This window comes from Procambarus clarkii, chromosome 93 (assembly GCF_040958095.1).
Source record: "Procambarus clarkii isolate CNS0578487 chromosome 93, FALCON_Pclarkii_2.0, whole genome shotgun sequence".
Classification (NCBI taxonomy): Eukaryota; Metazoa; Arthropoda; class Malacostraca; order Decapoda; family Cambaridae; genus Procambarus; species Procambarus clarkii.
Window position 1 is genome coordinate 14304211 of NC_091242.1, and position 22798 is coordinate 14327008.

The 22798-nt window shown below is 41.3% G+C and overlaps 1 protein-coding gene across 1 annotated transcript in view; it reads left to right on the plus strand.

Annotated features, from left to right (window-relative positions):
• Positions 1-13236: 13236 nt before the first annotated feature.
• The window catches only part of LOC123749902 (UDP-glycosyltransferase UGT5), a 68547-nt gene continuing 58985 nt past the window's right edge, over positions 13237-22798 (plus strand). The window contains exons 1-2 of the mRNA XM_069319484.1: positions 13237-13419; positions 19945-20187. Of these exons, the coding sequence (XP_069175585.1) occupies positions 13246-13419; positions 19945-20187 (417 nt within the window). The 5' untranslated portion in view covers positions 13237-13245. The remainder of the gene's footprint in view (positions 13420-19944; positions 20188-22798) is intronic.

Consider the following 22798-nt stretch of genomic DNA (forward strand, 5'->3'; position numbering starts at 1 on the left):
TTAATGGTAAAAAGATTATATGTTGATTAATCAAGCAATTATTCTCATTTGACTTTTATGAGGCTAACATATTACGTTAGATATCTCAAATTGAATAAACTAAATCTCTTCGACTGATCTATAATTTTCTCAATTAAAGATATAATAGAAATATATCAACACTGCCTCATAGTACAGTGGTTGCCTCATAGTACAATGGCTGCCTGCCTCCTTTTACAGTGGATTCCTCATAGTGTACTTGCGGAATCATAGGGCAGTGACTCCCTCATAGTACAGTGGCTTAATCATAGTACATTGGCTGCATTAAACCACAGTTCCTGCCTCATAGTACAGAGGCTGTCTCGCAGTACAAGGCTGCCTTAACCATCAAACCGCTAGGGTTCCAAATGGATTTAACACCTACAGGCGCAAAAAAAAAAATCCAACAAAATTCTTTTGTCTTATAGAAGTGTTCATTTTTTGTTCCCTGATCACGGAAAAAATAACAAAAAAAATCGTATGTGGCATATTTTAGCCGCAATAGGGTAGGGAAGTGTGGTAAAAAAGGGGCGTTGACAGAGCCTTCGCCAGACGAGGTCTACCCCGCTCGAACTGTCAGGCGGCAGTTGCCACAAATATATTATCACCTAATTATTTCAATGTCTCTGATTGATTTTTTGTTAGTTTTTTTGCAGTAATATTATTCAATAGAGTGAATTGTGATATATTTTTATAATAAAATGTGTGAACCATCGTTGTACTCAAAATTATGGTGTGCATATTAGTGATTCAATTATTATGTTCATAAAACAATAAACAAATAGTTTTGCTGTTATTACACTATATACACAGGTTATATATAAGTATCTGCATGTTTTGCCATAACGAACCACTAAGTTGGTATTGTGAGTTAAAATGCAACAAGGAGTGACCGCCACACACCAACCAGCCACTCGCTGCCACTCCCTCCCTCAACAACACCTCACTCGCCCTCATTCTCCTCCCATAATATTGTTTTTGCATTTATTCACTATACACGGACGTTATATATACGTATTTACATGTTTTGTTCACCATAACTGTACATTTAAGCTTGTATGGTGAGTAAAGGCACAAAGACATAGCTACTCACACAGTCAGCTGGTGGCAGCCGCCCTCAAGGCCAGACCCACTAATATTTCTCTTTCAACAATATGGTTTGTGGTGTCATTACGCTATATACACCCATTATATATAAGTATCTACCTGTTTTATTCACCATACCTGTACAAATAAGCTGGCATGGTGCCCCAAAACCATTGTGGCCACCAATAAAATACATGACAAGTCGTGCAGACGACGCACCTCCCTCACCAAAATGGCGGCTCCCAACCTACTCCTCTTGCTGTTATTACACTCTATACACACGTTATATATAAGTATCTACATTTGTGTTCACCATAGCGAACCACTAAGCTGCTATGGTGAGTGCAGTCATTAAAAGGTGGCCACACACAGTCAGAAGATGACGCCACCACCCTCCCTCCCACAGCATTACTCCTCCCTCCATGGAGCACAGCACTATATATCACCACAATCTTGCTATTATCAGAATCCTGGTCAGTTTTATCACAGTCAGGGGTCTTTTGTAATACTATTATTGCTAAATAATAGCAGTATCATTTATATTATGGCATTTGTAGGCGATGCTGTGGTCACAAGCTGAACAGCGGTGCTGTGTGCTCGTGCTGCATGCACCAGCCTTGGTGGCTCGCTCAATACTGAAGCTCTAACACCCAAGAATGTTGGCTTGGATTTTTTTCTTGGTGGCATCTGGCAACAATCGGTCGTGACTGCACTATAGCTGCCCCCATCCTAGGTGGGGTGTTTAAATTATAGCACTAGACACGGAATCATATATATATGATGTGCGCGGTTTCGGTTTTGTCACTTGCGCTGTTTAAGGGTTAAGGAAGAGTGGCTGCCTCATAGTACAGTGGTTGCCAAATAGTACAGCTGCTGCCTCATATTACAACTGCAGCTTCATAGTACAGTGGCCGAGTAATAGAACAGTGGCTGCCTCATAGTACTGGGGCTGCCTTATAGTACTCCGACTGCCACATTGTGCAGAGGCTGCCTTATAATACAGTGACTCCCTTATAGTACAGTGGCTGCCTCATAGTACTGTGGCGACCTCATAGTACCTTTACTGCCTCATAATACTAATACCTTTACTGCCTCATAATACATTGGCTGTCACATTGAACAGTGGTTGCAGGCCTCATAGTACAATGGCTGCCTCATAGTACAGAGGCTGCCTCATGGTAGATTGGCTCCCTCAAAGTACAGTGACTGCCTCATAGTAGAGTGGCTGCCTCATAGTAGAGTGGCTGCCTCATAGTGGAGTTGCTTCATCAAAGTACAGTGGTTGCCTCAAAGTACAGAGGCTGCCTCATAGTTTCGTGGCCGCCTAAAAGTACAGTGGCTGCCTCATTGTTCAGTTAGATATATGGAAGGTTAGATGAGTAGATTGATGGATAGGTGAGTAGATGGATGGATAGATAAGTATTTATATGATAAATAGATGGATAGATAGTTGGATGGATAGAAAGTTGAACGGTTAAAAGGATGGATAGATGCGTAGATGTGTGGATAGGTGGACAGGGGAGTAGATGGGTTGACAGATGAGTATATAAATGATAAAGAGACGGATAGAAAGTTGGATTGATAGATAGATTGATGGAAAGATGAATATAGATGTATGAATGGACAGTTGGAGAAATATATGGGTGTATGGTTTTTTGTTTCCATAAATAGATAGGTGGATAAATGGACACATGAGTAGATTGACAGACCCGATGAACGCCAGGTACGCCCTTAGTATATTTATACATAAATTTATGCATGTAAATCACAAAGAAATTACCACGTGATGAACAATGTAACAATGTCTGACTACGAAGGAAGGATTAAGACCGGAATTAAGGAAATTCCTGTCTTAATCCTTCCTTTGTGGTCTGACATTGTCATATATATACATATATATAGGCAAACAAGCCTGAATGGTCCCCAGGACTATATACAACTGAAAACTCACACCCCAGAAGTGACTCGAACCCATACTGCCAGGAGCAACGCAACTGGTATGTACAGGGATGCCTTAATCTGCTTGACATCACGACCGGACAAAAGGAAGTGATAGCTGAAGCTATTTGAACCACTTCCCCGCTGGCACTCGGATGGTAATCTTGGGCATAGCATTTTATCAAATCACCTCATTCTTTGGGGCACACGTGAGGAACACAAATGCAAACAAGCCTGAATGGTCCCCAGGACTATATACAACTGAAAACTCACACCCCAGAAGTGACTCGAACCCATACTGCCAGGAGCAACGCAACTGGTATGTACAGGGACGCCTTAATCCGCTAGACCATCACGACCGGACAAAAGGAAGTGATAGCCGAAGCTATTTGAACCACTTCCCCGCCGGCACTCGGATGGTAATCTTGGGCATAGCATTTTACCAAATCACCTCATTCTTTGGGGCACACGTGAGGAACACAAATGCAAACAAGCCTGAATGGTCCCCAGGACTATATACAACTGAAAACTCACACCCCAGAAGTGACTCGAACCCATACTGCCAGGAGCAACGCAACTGGTATGTACAGGGACGCCTTAATCCGCTTGACCATCACGACCGGACAAAAGGAAGTGATAGCCGAAGCTATTTGAACCACTTCCCCGCCGGCACTCGGATGGTAATCTTGGGCATAGCATTTTATCAAATCACCTCATTCTTTGGGGCACACATGAGGAACACAAATGCAAACAACCCTGAATGGTCCCCAGGACTATATACAACTAAAAACTCACACCCCAGAAGTGACTCGAACCCATACTGCCAGGAGCAACGCAACTGGTATGTACAGGGACGCCTTAATCCGCTTCACCATCACGACCGGACAAAAGGAAGTGATAGCCGAAGCTATTTGAACCACTTCCCCGCCGGCACTCGGATGGTAATCTTGGGCATAGCATTTTTTCAAATCACCCTCATTCTTTGGGGCACACGTGAGGAACACAAATGCAAACAAACCTGAATGGTCCCCAGGACTATATACAACTGAAAACTCACACCCCAGAAGTGACTCGAACCCATACTGCCAGGAGCAACGCAACTGGTATGTACAGGGACGCCTTAATCAGCTTGACCATCACGACCGGACAAAAGTTTGATGGGAGTTTTCAGTTGTATATAGTCATGGGGACCATTCAGGCTTGTTTGCATTTATGTTCCTCACGTGTGCCCCAAAGAATGAGGTGATTTGATAAAATGCTATGCCCAAGATTACCATCCGAGTGCCGGCGGGGAAGTGGTTCAAATAGCTTCGGCTATCACTTCCTTTTGTCCGGTCGTGATGGTCAAGCGGATTAAGGCGTCCCTGTACATACCAGTTGCGTTGCTCCTGGCAATATGGGTTCGAGTCACTTCTGGGGTGTGAGTTTTCAGTTGTATATAGTCCTGGGGACCATTCAGGCTTGTTTGCATTTGTGTTCCTCACGTGTGCCCCAAAGAATGAGGTGATTTGATAAAATGCTATGCCCAAGATTACCATCGGAGTGCCGGCGGGGAAGTGGTTCAAATAGCTTCGGCTATCACTTCCTTTTGTCCGGTCGTGATGGTGAAGCGGATTAAGGCGTCCCTGTACATACCAGTTGCGTTGCTCCTGGCAGTATGGGTTCGAGTCACTTCTGGGGTGTGAGTTTTTAGTTGTATATAGTCCTGGGGACCATTCAGGGTTGTTTGCATTTGTGTTCCTCATGTGTGCCCCAAAGAATGAGGTGATTTGATAAAATGCTATGCCCAAGATTACCATCCGAGTGCCGGCGGGGAAGTGGTTCAAATAGCTTCGGCTATCACTTCCTTTTGTCCGGTCGTGATGGTCAAGCGGATTAAGGCGTCCCTGTACATACCAGTTGCGTTGCTCCTGGCAGTATGGGTTCGAGTCACTTCTGGGGTGTGAGTTTTCAGTTATATATATATATATATATATATATATGTCGTACCTAGTAGCCAGAACGCACTTCTCAGCCTACAATTCAGGGCCCGATTTGCCTAATAAGCCAAGTTTTCATGAATTAATGTTTTTTCGTCTACCTAACCTACCTAACCTAACCTAACCTAGCTTTTTTTGGCTACCTAACCTAACCTTACCTATAAATATAGGTTAGGTTAGGTTAGGTAGGGTTGGTTAGGTTCGGTCATATATCTACGTTAATTTTAACTCCAATAAAAAAAATTGACCTCATACATCGAGAAAAGGGTTGCTTTATCATTTCATAAGAAAAAAATTATAGTAAATATATTAATTCAGGAAAACTTGGCTTATTAGGCAAATCGGGCCTTGAATAGTAGGCTGAGAAGTGAGTTCTGGCTACTAGGTACGACATATATATATATATATATATATATATATATATATATATATATATATATATATATATATATATATATATATATATATATATATATGTCGTACCTAGTAGCCAGAACGCACTTCTCAGCCTACTATGCAAGGCCCGATTTCCCTAATAAGCCAAGTTTTCATGAATTAATTGGTTTTCGACTACCTAACCTACCTAACCTAACCTAACTTTTTCGGCTACCTAACCTAACCTAACCTATAAAGTTGGGTTAGGTTAGGTTAGGTAGGGTTGGTTAGGTTCGGTCATATATCTACGTTAATTTTAACTCCAATAAAAAAAAATTGACCACATACATAATGAAATTGGTAGCTTTATCATTTCGTAAGAAAAAAATTATAGAAAATATATTAATTCAGGAAAACTTGGCTTATTAGGCAAATCGGGCCTTGCATAGTAGGCCAAAAAGTGCGTTCTGGCTACAAGGTACGACATATATATATATATATATATATATATATATATATGTCGTACCTAGTAGCCAGAACTCACTTCTGAGCCTACTATGCAAGGCCCGATTTGCCTAATGAGCCAAGTTTTCATGAATTAATTGCTTTTCGACTACCTAACCTACCTAACCTAACCTAACCTAACTTTTTCGGCTACCTAACCTAACCTAACTTATAAAGATAGGTTAGGTTAGGTTAGGTAGGGTTGGTTAGGTTCGGTCATATATCTACGTTAATTTTAACTCCAATAAAAAAAAATTTACCTCTTACATAATGAAATGGGTTACTTTATCATTTCATAAGAAAAAAAATAGAGAAAATATATTAATTCATGAAAACTTGGCTTATTAGGCAAATTGGGCCTTGCATTGTAGGCTGAAAAGTGAGTTCTGGCTACTAGGTACGACATATATATATATATATATATATATATATATATATATAATATATAATATATATATATATATATATATATATATATATATATATATATATATATATATATATATATATATATATATATATATATATATATCACGAAAATAAACACGTGATTAAGAATGTGACAATGTCAGACCACGGAGGAAAATGAAACAGGAATTTCCTTAGGTACTTTCGTATATTAAATACATCTTCAGAAGGAATATATATATATATATATATATATATATATATATATATATATATATATATATATATTATTAAATATGACCGAAAAAGTAAGATTAATAATTCTAACACGAATTTTCTCAATCTTTCGTACATTACGCTTCACTGTTGGAGGTAAATCAAAAATCACTTCTCCAAAATTCATTTTTATTTCTAGTCTGACGCGACACGGGCGCGTTTCGTAAAACTTATTACATTTTCAAAGACTTCACAAATACACAACTGATTAGAACTTACGTCTCTCTGATATTATATCTACATTTGAGTGAGGTGGGAAGGGTGATGTGGCATTAACACAAGACAGAACAGGAGGGGATATTAATAGGGTATTAAAAGTATCAACACAAGACAGAACAGAAACAATGGGTATTGAATAGAAGTGTTTGTAGAAAGCCTATTGGTCCATATTTCTTGATGCTTCTATATTGGAGCGGAGTCTTGAGGTGGGTAGAATATAGTTGTGCAATAATTGGCTGTTGATTGCTGGTGTTGACTTCTTGATGTGTAGTGCCTCGCAAACGTCAAGCCGCCTGCTATCGCTGTATCTATCGATGATTTCTGTGTTGTTTACTAGGATTTCTCTGGCGATGGTTTGGTTATGGGAAGAGATTATATGTTCCTTAATGGAGCCCTGTTGCTTATGCATCGTTAAACGCCTAGAAAGAGATGTTGTTGTCTTGCCTATATACTGGGTTTTTTGGAGCTTACAGTCCCCAAGTGGGCATTTGATGGCATAGACGACGTTAGTCTCTTTTAAAGCGTTCTGTTTTGTGTCTGGAGAGTTTCTCATGAGTAGGCTGGCCGTTTTTCTGGTTTTATAGTAAATCGTCAGTTGTATCCTCTGATTTTTGTCTGTAGGGATAACGTTTCTATTAACAATATCTTTCAGGACCCTTTCCTCCGTTTTATGAGCTGTGGAAAAGAAGTTCCTGTAAAATAGTCTAATAGGGGGTATAGGTGTTGTGTTAGTTGTCTCTTCAGAGGTTGCATGGCTTTTCACTTTCCTTCTTATGATGTCTTCGATGAAACCATTGGAGAAGCCGTTATTGACTAGGACCTGCCTTACCCTACAGAGTTCTTCGTCGACTTGCTTCCATTCTGAGCTGTGGCTGAGAGCACGGTCGACGTATGCGTTAACAACACTCCTCTTGTACCTGTCGGGGCAGTCGCTGTTGGCACTTAGGCACATTCCTATGTTTGTTTCCTTAGTGTAGACTGCAGTGTGGAAACCTCCGCCCTTTTCCATGACTGTTACATCTAGAAAAGGCAGCTTCCCATCCTTTTCCGTCTCGTAAGTGAAACGCAGCACGGAACTCCGCTCAAATGCCTCCTTCAGCTCCTGCAGATGTCTGACATCAGGTACCTGTGTAAAAATGTCGTCAACATACCTGCAGTATATGGCCGGTTTCAAGTTCATGTCGACTAAGACTTTTTGCTCGATGGTACCCATGTAGAAGTTTGCAAACAGGACACCTAGGGGAGAACCCATGGCGACCCCATCTACTTGCTTATACATGTGCCCATCCGGGCTCAAGAAGGGTGCCTCTTTAGTACAAGCTTGGAGTAGTTTCCTCAGAATACTTTCTGGCAGGTCAAGAGGAGTACAGGCTGGATCACGATACACTCTGTCGGCTATCATTCCGATTGTCTCGTCCACAGGTACGTTGGTAAACAGCGATTCTACGTCCAACGAGGCTCTTATCCCTGTGGCCCGTGTGCCCCGCAGTAAGTCCACAAATTCCTTTGGAGACTTCAGGCTGAAGGCGCAAGGAACACAAGGAGTCAGCAGGCCGTTGAGTCGCTTCGCCAGTCTGTACGTGGGTGTGGGTATCTGGCTAATGATTGGCCGAAGTGGGTTTCCAGGCTTGTGCGTCTTGACATTTCCATACGCATATCCAGGTTTATATTCCCCAATGATCTTTGGCAGGTGGAGTCCGGATTTCTTGGCGTTCACAGTTTCGATCAGTTTGTTGACCTTTGCTTTTAATTCGGCTGTAGTGTCCTTCGTTACCCTTTGGAACTTAGTTTGGTCAGAGAGTATGATGTTCATTTTCGCCAGATATTCGTCTTTTTTAAGAATGACATATATTGGCGACTTGTCACCTCTCCTGACAACTATCTCCTTGTTCTCACGAAGGCTTTTAGCTGCCGCTTTAAGCTCGGGGGACAGTATGGTGCTTCTGTAGTTGCCTCGATTCTTTCCTCCTTCTGCAATAAGTTCTGCTTGTAAGGTATCTTTGGTAGTGACCTTCTTTTGTGTCTCGAGGTCGAATATGTCGTCCAACAGAATTTCCAACTCTACTTTCCGGGCCATTTCACTCGGTCTGGACATAACATGACAGTTTATGCCCACATTTAGGAGAGTGACTTGGTCCTCAGTGAGGTTAATTCCTGCAAGGTTCAGGAAGCCATCTCTTGGTCGTGGAATTGCCATAGGTCCTCCATATAATGTTGTTAGTTTCTTGATAATCCTTGTTTCAGTGCTGAGGTGATGTTGGTCTGTGAGGATGTCGAGGTGTTGTTCAATGCGGGTACGGATACTATGGTCGATGTTGCTATTTCTCCACTCGTTTGTAGCATGAAGTAGTTGCGTTTTGTTGTCTTTGATTTCATTCTCTGCCTTGTATATCTGATCACGAATCAGATCCTGGCGATATTTTATCGTGAAGGCTTGATTCCTTGCTGCTGGGTCGTGCACTTTAATATTAGTATATTTTGGTAGCAGTCTTTCCTGTAGACATATATTATTAAATATGACCGAAAAAGTAAGATTAATAATTCTAACACGAATTTTCTCAATCTTTCGTACATTACGCTTCACTGTTGGAGGTAAATCAAAAATCACTTCTCCAAAATTCATTTTTATTTCTAGTCTGACGCGACACGGGCGCGTTTCGTAAAACTTATTACATTTTCAAAGACTGAAAGATATTGTTAATAGAAACGTTATCCCTACAGACAAAAATCAGAGGATACAACTGACGATTTACTATAAAACCAGAAAAACGGCCAGCCTACTCATGAGAAACTCTCCAGACACAAAACAGAACGCTTTAAAAGAGACTAACGTCGTCTATGCCTTCAAATGCCCACTTGGGGACTGTAAGCTCCAAAAAACCCAGTATATAGGCAAGACAACAACATCTCTTTCTAGGCGTTTAACGATGCATAAGCAACAGGGCTCCATTAAGGAACATATAATCTCTTCCCATAACCAAACCATCGCCAGAGAAATCCTAGTAAACAACACAGAAATCATCGATAGATACAGCGATAGCAGGCGGCTTGACGTTTGCGAGGCACTACACATCAAGAAGTCAACACCAGCAATCAACAGCCAATTATTGCACAACTATATTCTACCCACCTCAAGACTCCGCTCCAATATAGAAGCATCAAGAAATATGGACCAATAGGCTTTCTACAAACACTTCTATTCAATACCCATTGTTTCTGTTCTGTCTTGTGTTGATACTTTTAATACCCTATTAATATCCCCTCCTGTTCTGTCTTGTGTTAATGCCACATCACCCTTCCCACCACACTCAAATGTAGATATAATATCAGAGAGACGTAAGTTCTAATCAGTTGTGTATTTGTGAAGTCTTTGAAAATGTAATAAGTTTTACAAAACGCGCCCGTGTCGCGTCAGACTAGAAATAAAAATGAATTTTGGAGAAGTGATTTTTGATTTACCTCCAACAGTGAAGCGTAATGTACGAAAGATTGAGAAAATTCGTGTTAGAATTATTAATCTTACTTTTTCGGTCATATTTAATAATATATGTCTACAGGAAAGACTGCTACCAAAATATACTAATATTAAAGTGCACGACCCAGCAGCAAGGAATCAAGCCTTCACGATAAAATATCGCCAGGATCTGATTCGTGATCAGATATACAAGGCAGAGAATGAAATCAAAGACAACAAAACGCAACTACTTCATGCTACAAACGAGTGGAGAAATAGCAACATCGACCATAGTATCCGTACCCGCATTGAACAACACCTCGACATCCTCACAGACCAACATCACCTCAGCACTGAAACAAGGATTATCAAGAAACTAACAACATTATATGGAGGACCTATGGCAATTCCACGACCAAGAGATGGCTTCCTGAACCTTGCAGGAATTAACCTCACTGAGGACCAAGTCACTCTCCTAAATGTGGGCATAAACTGTCATGTTATGTCCAGACCGAGTGAAATGGCCCGGAAAGTAGAGTTGGAAATTCTGTTGGACGACATATTCGACCTCGAGACACAAAAGAAGGTCACTACCAAAGATACCTTACAAGCAGAACTTATTGCAGAAGGAGGAAAGAATCGAGGCAACTACAGAAGCACCATACTGTCCCCCGAGCTTAAAGCGGCAGCTAAAAGCCTTCGTGAGAACAAGGAGATAGTTGTCAGGAGAGGTGACAAGTCGCCAATATATGTCATTCTTAAAAAAGACGAATATCTGGCGAAAATGAACATCATACTCTCTGACCAAACTAAGTTCCAAAGGGTAACGAAGGACACTACAGCCGAATTAAAAGCAAAGGTCAACAAACTGATCGAAACTGTGAACGCCAAGAAATCCGGACTCCACCTGCCAAAGATCATTGGGGAATATAAACCTGGATATGCGTATGGAAATGTCAAGACGCACAAGCCTGGAAACCCACTTCGGCCAATCATTAGCCAGATACCCACACCCACGTACAGACTGGCGAAGCGACTCAACGGCCTGCTGACTCCTTGTGTTCCTTGCGCCTTCAGCCTGAAGTCTCCAAAGGAATTTGTGGACTTACTGCGGGGCACACGGGCCACAGGGATAAGAGCCTCGTTGGACGTAGAATCGCTGTTTACCAACGTACCTGTGGACGAGACAATCGGAATGATAGCCGACAGAGTGTATCGTGATCCAGCCTGTACTCCTCTTGACATGCCAGAAAGTATTCTGAGGAAACTACTCCAAGCTTGTACTAAAGAGGCACCCTTCTTGAGCCCGGATGGGCACATGTATAAGCAAGTAGATGGGGTCGCCATGGGTTCTCCCCTAGGTGTCCTGTTTGCAAACTTCTACGTGGGTACCATCGAGCAAAAAGTCTTAGTCGACATGAACTTGAAACCGGCCATATACTGCAGGTATGTTGACGACATTTTTACCCAGGTACCTGATGTCAGACATCTGCAGGAGCTGAAGGAGGCATTTGAGCAGAGTTCCGTGCTGCGTTTCACTTACGAGACGGAAAAGGATGGGAAGCTGCCTTTTCTAGATGTAACAGTCATGGAAAAGGGCGGAGGTTTCCACACTGCAGTCTACACTAAGGAAACAAACATAGGAATGTGCCTAAGTGCCAACAGCGACTGCCCCGACAGGTACAAGAGGAGTGTTGTTAACGCATACGTCGACCGTGCTCTCAGCCACAGCTCAGAATGGAAGCAAGTCGACGAAGAACTCTGTAGGGTAAGGCAGGTCCTAGTCAATAACGGCTTCTCCAATGGTTTCATCGAAGACATCATAAGAAGGAAAGTGAAAAGCCATGCAACCTCTGAAGAGACAACTAACACAACACCTATACCCCCTATTAGACTATTTTACAGGAACTTCTTTTCCACAGCTCATAAAACGGAGGAAAGGGTCCTGAAAGATATTGTTAATAGAAACGTTATCCCTACAGACAAAAATCAGAGGATACAACTGACGATTTACTATAAAACCAGAAAAACGGCCAGCCTACTCATGAGAAACTCTCCAGACACAAAACAGAACGCTTTAAAAGAGACTAACGTCGTCTATGCCTTCAAATGCCCACTTGGGGACTGTAAGCTCCAAAAAACCCAGTATATAGGCAAGACAACAACATCTCTTTCTAGGCGTTTAACGATGCATAAGCAACAGGGCTCCATTAAGGAACATATAATCTCTTCCCATAACCAAACCATCGCCAGAGAAATCCTAGTAAACAACACAGAAATCATCGATAGATACAGCGATAGCAGGCGGCTTGACGTTTGCGAGGCACTACACATCAAGAAGTCAACACCAGCAATCAACAGCCAATTATTGCACAACTATATTCTACCCACCTCAAGACTCCGCTCCAATATAGAAGCATCAAGAAATATGGACCAATAGGCTTTCTACAAACACTTCTATTCAATACCCATTGTTTCTGTTCTGTCTTGTGTTGATACTTTTAATACCCTATTAATATCCCCTCCTGTTCTGTCTTGTGTTAATGCCACATCACCCTTCCCACCTCACTCAAATGTAGATATAATATCAGAGAGACGTAAGTTCTAATCAGTTGTGTATTTGTGAAGTCTTTGAAAATGTAATAAGTTTTACGAAACGCGCCTGTGTCGCGTCAGACTAGAAATAAAAATGAATTTTGGAGAAGTGATTTTTGATTTACCTCCAACAGTGAAGCGTAATGTACGAAAGATTGAGAAAATTCGTGTTAGAATTATTAATCTTACTTTTTCGGTCATATTTAATAATATATGTCTACAGGAAAGACTGCTACCAAAATATACTAATATATATATATATATATATATATATATATATATATATATATATATATATATATATATATATATATATATATATATATCTTCACCCTCAGATGATAGTTTATGTTAGCAGAAAACTCAAGTGGATGCGCGCTTCGCTTTCGTCAGATGAAGTTGGCGCCGTTGTGTGTGTTGGTGGCGGCTGTGGCGGGAGTCGCCGCGGGAGAGTTGGCGGCTCCTGAGAGGTCCTACAAGATCCTCATGCTCCTCCCTGTCACAACCAAGAGCCACAGGAACGTCTTCATGCCTCTCGCTGAGGCTCTGGCCGACCGTGGTCACGAGGTAAGACACTAAGTGATCCTTAACGAGTAACTAAAAAATATATGATCTCATCCGATTTAGAATAATTATCAATTATTTCTGTAATATCATCCAGACATTGATATCCTAGTTGATTCAATGCGATATTTTTGCTTCTCTTGGCGATAACTTCGCCTGGAAAAACTAAGATTTGTTTCAAAAGAATTATGACTGCAATTAAAGGCAGAAAAGGCAAAAGGCGAAAAGACAAAAGCTGTGCACCGGGCATCTCTTCTAAAAGGACTTCTAGAAGAACTCTAGATATAATATGCTTAGACTAGTTATAACGCAGCTGTTCGTGGTCCTCTCTCTGCCACTTTAAATATATGCAAAGATTGAATGATGAGAGTAACATGGCTGGAAAACAGACACGACCTACAAACCCCCACAATATATTATTAAAGAATCTGCGACGTTCAAAGAGGTAGAGCAAGTCAACTTATAAGGCAGAAGAGAGAGGTAATAGGCGAGTAGGTCAAAGAAAAAGGCTTAAAGAAAGAAGTAAAAGAATAGGTGTTGGAAAGGGTTGAAATGAGAATAAGACAAAGTACAGCAATAGGGTTGAAATGTAGGAAAAAGGTTTAGTAAGGGAAAAACATAAAGTATAGGATCAGAAAGTATAGAAATAAGGAAGAAGTATGAAAAAGATATATGTATAATAATAAGATAAAAATGAGGATAAATAAGAGGTGAAGGAATAGCATTGAAGACAGGAAATAAAGAAAACTGCAGAAGGCCAAAAAACGACGAGAATGAGGTCAAATCCAGACAAAGGGATGACTACATACAAGACAAGAAACAGAGTGGTGAGGGAGTTAAGGTAAAGTCGGATCACCTTTGTTAAGAAGTGTCCGCAGATGGATTTCTCCAGCTAGTTTGAGCACTATTGTGTGTGTGTGTGTGCTCTAGCAGGAAAGAGCCTGTGCACAGAAGCTGTGCACCAGCCATCTCATCTAGAAGGACTTGACCAACACCAGCTTGATTGTGTCTCGGGACAGCCTAAGGCATGACCATTCCATTGGAATTTGGTGAAGCAGGTGGAAGAGGGAAGAGTGTGGAAGGGGTGGCCCGGCTAACGGCTGGCTGCACCTCACCCCCCCCCCCCAAGTCCCTCATTTCAAGGTCGTCAGAGGCATCGCGCCACCTCGAGGAGAGGGGGTGATTGCTCGAGCCTCCTAGGCTTCTGAGGAGCTTGTCTGTAATTAGTGGATTTTTGTACAGAGGGGATCCGCTTGGTGTTGTTCAAGTTTTAAGCGGGAGAGCTTATTCTCGCCTGGTTTGTTGCTTGAGCTTGACGTATCTTTTTCGTGGCTAGGCCAAGCTACGGAAATACCGTCTGCAACAACACCTAAGTCACTTGTAATAATTTTTACCATCTTTGCGGGTACTCCTAAAGGAGAACCCGGAGCCGATGGGAAGGGTATTCGATTTGTTTGAAGAAAGTGAACTAATCAGGAGAATCATCGACCGCATATGATACACCTAGCAGGGGCATCAGACTGTGTTGGTTAAATCCGCGAATTGTTTTGACGTCGGTCGTCATCGGGGCCTTAGTCTAAAGGTATCTGATAGAGACGAACTTGGGGAAGGCTTTCCAGTGTTGCGGAAACTTTCCGGTCGTAATTCTTGGAATTGTGGTTCAACGTTCAGGACATTAACTTTCATCATCCATGTCGTAATTTCGTTTCACACCACACACGCTACGAGCACTGCCTGCTCTTGACAGTGCATGAGGGATTCATCCAACGAGAGTGTGTGGCAGCCCGCCACACCGACTCGCTCCTACTATCATCCCTGATGCGGCGACGTGAAGGGTCGTGACCTTCAGCTTCAGTGCTACATCTACTAGTGGCACGAATGTTGGAGGTGTGAATGAGTTGTGACAGGTCTGGTTAGAGTAAGTACCGTATTTGTTTTGGTGTAGTTAAACCTCAGGAACTGGATTCAAATACCAAGGGTATTTACTTATTTATTTATTTATTTATTTATTTATTTATTTGTATATATACAAGAAGGTACACTGGGTTTGTGAGAATACATTGAATAGTACAGTATTTACAATCTTGTAAAGCCACTAGTACGCGCAGCGTTTCGGGCAGGTCCTTAATCTAACAGATAATTTTAAGTAGGTAATTTCTATCAGAATTGATAAATGATAACAAATATATTGCAAGAGAAAAATGAGATGAGAGAGCTTAGTAAGTATATTAAAGCACATTGTTATATTAAAGCTTTGATTGATTACATTGACAGCTTGATTGGTAATTTAAACAAGATTAATAGACACCATACAGCAGATTGACAGCACATATAAGACAGCAATGATCACAATGGTAAAGATGCTCAGATTGGGTGCATAAAGATTGGGAGACTGGGTAGCAATAGATACAGATAAACAAGATTAATAAACACCATACAGCAGATTGGCAGCACATATAAGAAGACAGCAATGATCACAATGGTAAAGATGTTCAAATTAGGAACATAAAGGTTGGGAGATTGGGTAGCAATAGATAGAGTGCAATTTTAAGGCAAAAGATGAAAAACTATGAAAATTAAATTAGGTACTTTTTAGTATTGATTTTAAATGATGTAAAAGTTGGACAGCTTTTCAATTCAATAGGGAGTGAGTTCCAAAAACTGGGTCCCTTTATTTGCATAGAGTGTTTACACAGATTAAGTTTAACTCTGGGGATATCAAAGAGATATTTACTTCTGGTGTGGTGATAATGGGTCCTATTACATCTGTCCAGGAAGAGTTTCAGAGCAGGATTTGCATTTAAGAACAGGGTTTTGTAAATGTAGTTGACACAAGAGAATTTATGGAGTGAGATTATGTTTAGCATATTTAGGGAGTTAAACAAGGGGGCTGAGTGTTGCCTGAAAGCAGAATTTGATATTATTCTGATTGCAGATTTTTGCTGCGTGATGATGGACTTGAGGTGGTTTGCAGTGGTTGAACCCCATGCACAGATACCATAGTTGAGATATGGATACATTAGTGCATAATATAGAGAGATGAGAGTAGAGTTAGGTACATAATATCTGATTTTGGAGAGTATACCAACTGTTTTAGAGACTTTCTTAGTTATGTGTTGTATGTGAGTACTAAAGTTGAGTCTCTTGTCTAGGAATAGGCCAAGAAACTTTCCATCATTTTTATTGCTAATGTTTACATTGTCTATCTGAAGCTGAATTGCATTTGTAGATATGCTTCCAAATAAGATGTAGTAGGTCTTTTCTATGTTAAGTGTTAGTTTGTTGGTTGACATCCATAAGTGGACTTGTCATAACATTGTCCATAAAGTACCTGCTATGTGATTTGTAAGTGTGGACGTGTGAGGTACACCAGGATTAACATCATTTACAAGTCGAGGGAAAGGGGCCCGACTGTGTGTGTGAAAGGACGTAAATTTGTGTGTATTACACTGGAAAACACATTTAGTGTGTCATTAAGACAATTCATCGTCGTCGAGTTGCAGTAATTATCTATTGTGGAGTACAGTGTAGTGTTTATTTATTCCATGCTCAACGTACCATATATATATGATCTCTTTTCAAAGGAAACCAGTTCCGGCAATGTAGTGTACTGTTAAGGTATCTTACTGGGAGATTTCATAGATTTCATAGCTAGCCCAATTGACTTCGCACTCTAACAGTCAGTCAAACTCTTCGACGGTAATTATTGCCAATTAACTTGAGCCAATAATTAGCCATCCCACAGATAATTCATCTAGAGCAAATTACATTAACACAAACTACTGTCGCCCTTCCGACAGTTCCTCTCCACTGTGTTATCTTGAGGTTATCTTGAGATGATTTCGGGGATTTTTAGTGTCCCCGCGGCCCGGTCCTCGACCAGGCCTCCACCCCCAGGAAGCAGCCCGTGACAGCTGACTAACACCCAGGTACCTATTTTACTGTTAGGTAACAGGGGCATAGGGGGAAAGAAACTCTGCCCATTGTTTCTCGCCGGCGCCTGGGATCGAACACAAGACCACAGGATCACAAGTCCAGCGTGCTGTCCTCTCGGCCGACCGGCTCCCCTGGATTGAAAATTGTGAAATTTCAATTATGCAATGCTAATGACACTAATTAGCTATAGTGATAAATTAGTTGTCTAACGGACAGGTCTAACGGACACAACACACACTTTATTAAAGTAATCACTGGCACAGATATATTACAGTAACACAACTATGAAATCTTAATAAAGTGTGTGTTGTGTGATTTTGGGCGGTGATTATATATCTTATCTCACTGTGGGGAGTGTGACACTCATTGGAGGAGGCTGCAGAGTGTACCTTGTAGGGTTACTTGTCAGTACGACAAGACCTTGGGTGTAACCATTATTTGTGGGACACATGAAGGATTCAGTGAGAGAAAATTGAGGGTAAATTAATTACACCAATAAAGTTAACACATTGCTTGACTGGAGGGACTGTCGTGTTGAGACAGTCTTGAGATTAACGTAATTCGTTGGGTGCAATTATCTGTCCGTTGGACAACTAATTTATCACTCTAGCTAATTAGTGTCATTAGCATTGCATAATTGAATTCACACAGTGGAGAGGAACTGCCGGAAGGGCGACAGTAGTTTGTGTTAATGTAATTTGCTCAAGATGAATTATCTGTGGGATGGCTAATTAGTGGCTCAAGTTAACTGGGGATAATTACCGTCCAAGAGTTTGACTGACTGTTAGAGGGCGAAGTCAATTGGGCTAGCATAATTCATTGGTTTAATTAGATCTCTTTGTGGGACAGTTGATTATGCACATAGGTTTATTATGGGTAATTAACACCTTGTGAATTCACAAGTGTATTGTTGACGCCTGCTCAGGCAGTGCGATAGAGTAACGTATAACGTGAAGTAATTAATTAACAATCCATGTGGCAGTTATACAATTGCTCAAGTTAATTAGTGTAATTAACATTCCCACTAACAGATAAATACATAGACTTGAGAGAAACGGTCGAGAGACTGACAGCGGGGTTAGCATAACTCATTGTGGTTTAATTACTGTCCTGTTGACAGTAATTAATAATTACTCACTGAATGCTAGATAGGTCAAATGTGATGTAATTAAGGACGAGCGAGTTAGCGTGTTGAGAGTTGAGTGTCTGAGAGACATGTTTGTGTTAACGTAACCAAATGGCTGGTGCCTGCTGTTGACAGTTACTTAACATAATTAATCATGGTTGATCAATTTGTGTAATTATTATTCTATTGTTTGATTAAGTCTTGAGAGACAAGTTTTAACGTAGAATTGACAGGTGGTTACTTGTGTTGTCATTTAACCTCTTAGTCGTTACAATCTCAGTGCAGGGGGCTGCACGAGTTGTCTTAGCAAGTTGTGATTATAGATTTATATTGCAGGAGGACTGCAAATAATATTGATAGAAATGTTGCGTCGTCAGTGAGCACTCTGAATTGTTCAAGTTAGATCAGTTCAGCCTCGCGGCAATTGACAGGAGTCATTGCTATACTTGGTTGCTGATTAGCTGTATTTAATGTGCCATTAAGAGACATTAACGTAACGTAAAATCGTTGTTGTAGTAATTTAGTCTTTGTTTTAATAAACTTGTTGATTGTTAGAAAATGGTCTTTATGTCAACCCTACAACATTAATGCTCCCACATTTTTTACTACAATGGTTCATGTGAAACGTTATATGAAGGTCTGCTTCTAGATTCGAACCTCGAACCTGATTCATAGAGCCACACATAAAAAATAATTGAAGTGTGAATCTGTGGGTTACCCTTACAAGTGCTAAGGCATATAAGGAGCCCGAGGACTCAGTGGATAAGGACTTCAACATCATTGAAGTCGTGGCGGTTGCTCCTGTCTTGCTATAGTCTCTTGCCTAAATTATAAGCGATTCTAAAGCAATCCTTTCTGTTTGAGGCCAACCTTCTAAGAGAGGTACATAGAAAAATCTCACAAGAAGAATTGCGTATTTATGTGCGGTGTGAGGAAGGCGGGAGTCGTCAGCAACACAACCAGAAATAAGGTGCATGTTGGACGTGGTGTATGAGAGCAGATTCAACAAGACGGCATGTGTGAAGAGTTGCCTCTTCTGTCAGTCAAAAGGCAGGAAAGATTCTCTTAGAAGAAAACGATAATATGGAATGATTAGTCCCTCAGCATATGATTTTTTCAGCTATGCCTGCGAGAGACCAGCGTTTTCCTTAATATAGCAATGTTTACTATGATGAACGAATCTGATCATAGTACCAAGATTGCAAGTCCTTGTTTATGGAACAAAGTTCGAGACATTTGACGCAGTCGGATCACAGCCGATTGGTTCTGGACTCAATTCCTGCAGCAGGGCAGTAGCGTTTGGGCAACGTTTCCTTCCAGCTGATGCCTTTATTCAATAAACAGTAATGGGACGTCGATTAACCTTTTAACAGACTTAATCTTTTCCCCAAAAAATCTTAACGACCAATTCTACATACACATTAGACTTTGTGTATTTGTTATTGAAAGATATATTTTTTTTGCAGGTAGTGATGTTGACCAACCACCCAAAGTCATCCAGACATCCGAATGTCCACGAGGTTACTCACGGTCTTCCGTACTTCAAGGAGAAGAATATGAACATGTTTGACGTCAGGAAAGACCTGACACATTTAGTGAAAGAGTTGCCAGCCATCGCCAGGGAAATGTATCACGTTCCAGCCGTGAAGGATCTCTACCGGAGAAGGAAAGAGTTTGACCTCATGTTAATCGACTTCTTGTTCAATGACGTGGGTGCATCTCTCGTGAACTTTGTGTTTAATTGATTAATTTACTTTATTATGCATCCCCATAGTATTCTCGAGGGTGACAGCGGACCACAATACACATTATGTGGGGATGTAGTTTACCCTCATACCCATCAAGTGCAATGTAGTGGACCTCATACCCATCATGTGAGCTGTAGAGTACCCCATACCCATAATGTGGGCTGCAGTAGACCCCATATTCATCATGTGGGCTGTAGTGGACCCCATACCAATCATGTGGGCTATAGTGGACTCCAAATTCATCCCGTAGGTTGTAGTGGACCCCATACACATTCCGTCGGCTAAGATAGAACCCATACCCATCCCTTCGGCTGTATTGGGCCCCATATCCACCCCATGCGCTGTACGTAACCCCATACCAATCCTGTCAGCTGTAGTGTACCCCATCTTCATCATGTGGGCGGCAATGGACCCCATACCCATCCCGTCGGCTGAAGTACACTCCATACATATTCCGTAGGCTGTAATGGACACGATTTCCATCCCATAATATTACAAATATACGGTATACATATAATATTATAAATATTAAACATATAAATATATATACATATATATTGTTACAAATATACAATATACATATAATATTATAAATATATAGATATAAACAACAAAACAAGGCAAAATGGGAGTAAATAAACAAATTTGTGGCCACTGTAACAACTCCTTAAAGACGAAGGTAACGGGAATTGAATGTTATATCTGTAAGACTAGATTCCATTCGGCTTGTACAGGAGTAACACTACGGCACTGAGAGCTGGTCACTTGCTCTGGTTGTGTAAAAATGACCTGCCAGCTTGGAATATCCTAAAAAACCTTCTAGATAACAGGACGCATGATCGGAAAACATCATTCATTGGAAGCCTACCAGCCATCCAGAAGGAGTGGGAAAGGAACAACAATTCTAATATACAAGGGGCGGAGGCTATAGTCAAGGATGAAACTGAGGCTGAAACTCGGGAAGTTGTAAACTCTGACTCAGTAGGCCAGGATGTAGATGACAGTAAACTAGAAAGTGTAACAGACAGCACTGACAGCTCGATAGGTACAGACACTACGACGGTTCCCGATAGAGCAATTCAGAACAGAAGGACAGACTTATGCAAATTTTATGCAAAGGGCATATGCAGACATAGATATGCTGGTAATAAGAAAGGATTAGAATGCAGTTACCAACATCCCCAAAAATGTTTAAATATGCTTAGGAAAGGTGAGTGTCGATTTGGATAAATATGTAGGTTTTTCCATCCTGACATGTGCCAAACTTCACTGGAGGACAGAAAATGCTATGACCTCAACTGCCCACACTTTCACGTGAAAGGCACGGAACGCTACATAAAGAGTGGCAAGCAGGATAATGAATTTGGAGGAAACTCTAATTTTTTTATACTAGACCGGCAGAGAATTCAAAAGGAGCAGCATAGAGAGTGTATGGAACTGGATGCCAGATCCACTTGCATTCCAGAATTAGATACAATTACCCACCGAAAGGGAACTACAACTACGACAGACAACTGCCCTACAACAATCAGTACTGGTCAGAACAAACTCATTGTGTTCACGAATAATGGGCTTGCCGAAAAAGTCTCCCATTCAAACTATCACTAATAGAGTAACCTCATTCATCTTTGCCAACATACAAGTTGATTTTATACCCGCACTGGGTCAGGTGATAATACAATAAAGGTGAAAACATGGGGGGATACATAAGGGATAAATGTGAGGTGAAGCATAGAGGCTGCAGAAGGCTTATTGGCCCATACGAGGCAGCTCCTATCTAAACACAAAGATTAATCCAGTGTAATTGGCCTATTATGTTGGACATTGTCTTCTGTGTTGGCATCGATATGTTCTTGTCTTGTCCTTACTCTCATGGTGGGTAGAGTAAATAGTTCCGTGATTTGGGTGTTCATGGTAGGTCGCTCTATTCTTATGTGATTTGCCTCAAGAATTTGTAATCTTCTTGCATCTTGGGTTTTGTCTATTATGCAGGTATTATTGTTCAACATTTCTCTTGTTAGAGTAATGTCATGGGCTTGTCTCATGTGATTCCTAGGGGCACCAGATTGAAGATGGCATGTCAAACGCCTCGTCAGCTTGGTCGACGTCATACCTATGTACTTAGATTGAAGGTTACATCCTTCGTGGGGGCAAGTGTACATGTATACAACGCTTGACTGCTGTAGAGTGGGGATGGGGGAGGTGGGGATTGGTGGGGAGGGCCGGGGATGCGGGAGTTGGGAATGGTTAGGAGGATGAAGAGACGGGGGAGTGGGGAATGGTTAGGAGGACGAGGACACGAAGTGGAGTAGGGTATGGTGGGGAGGACAAAGCGATGGGGGAGGGGAGAATTGGTTGGGAGGACGAGGCGATGCGGGAGAGGGGAATGATTGGGAGGCTGAGGGGACGGGGAGAGGGAAATGGTGGGGAGCAACAGCAACGCGTGGTTGGGTACAGCTAGTAAAGAATGAAAGTTGTATATAAAGGGTTTATGCCTTTAACTACTTATTGTTGTTGTTATGTTTACCGAGAAAAGAGTGTAAGTGTCAACCTGAGGGGTGAGACGTAAAAG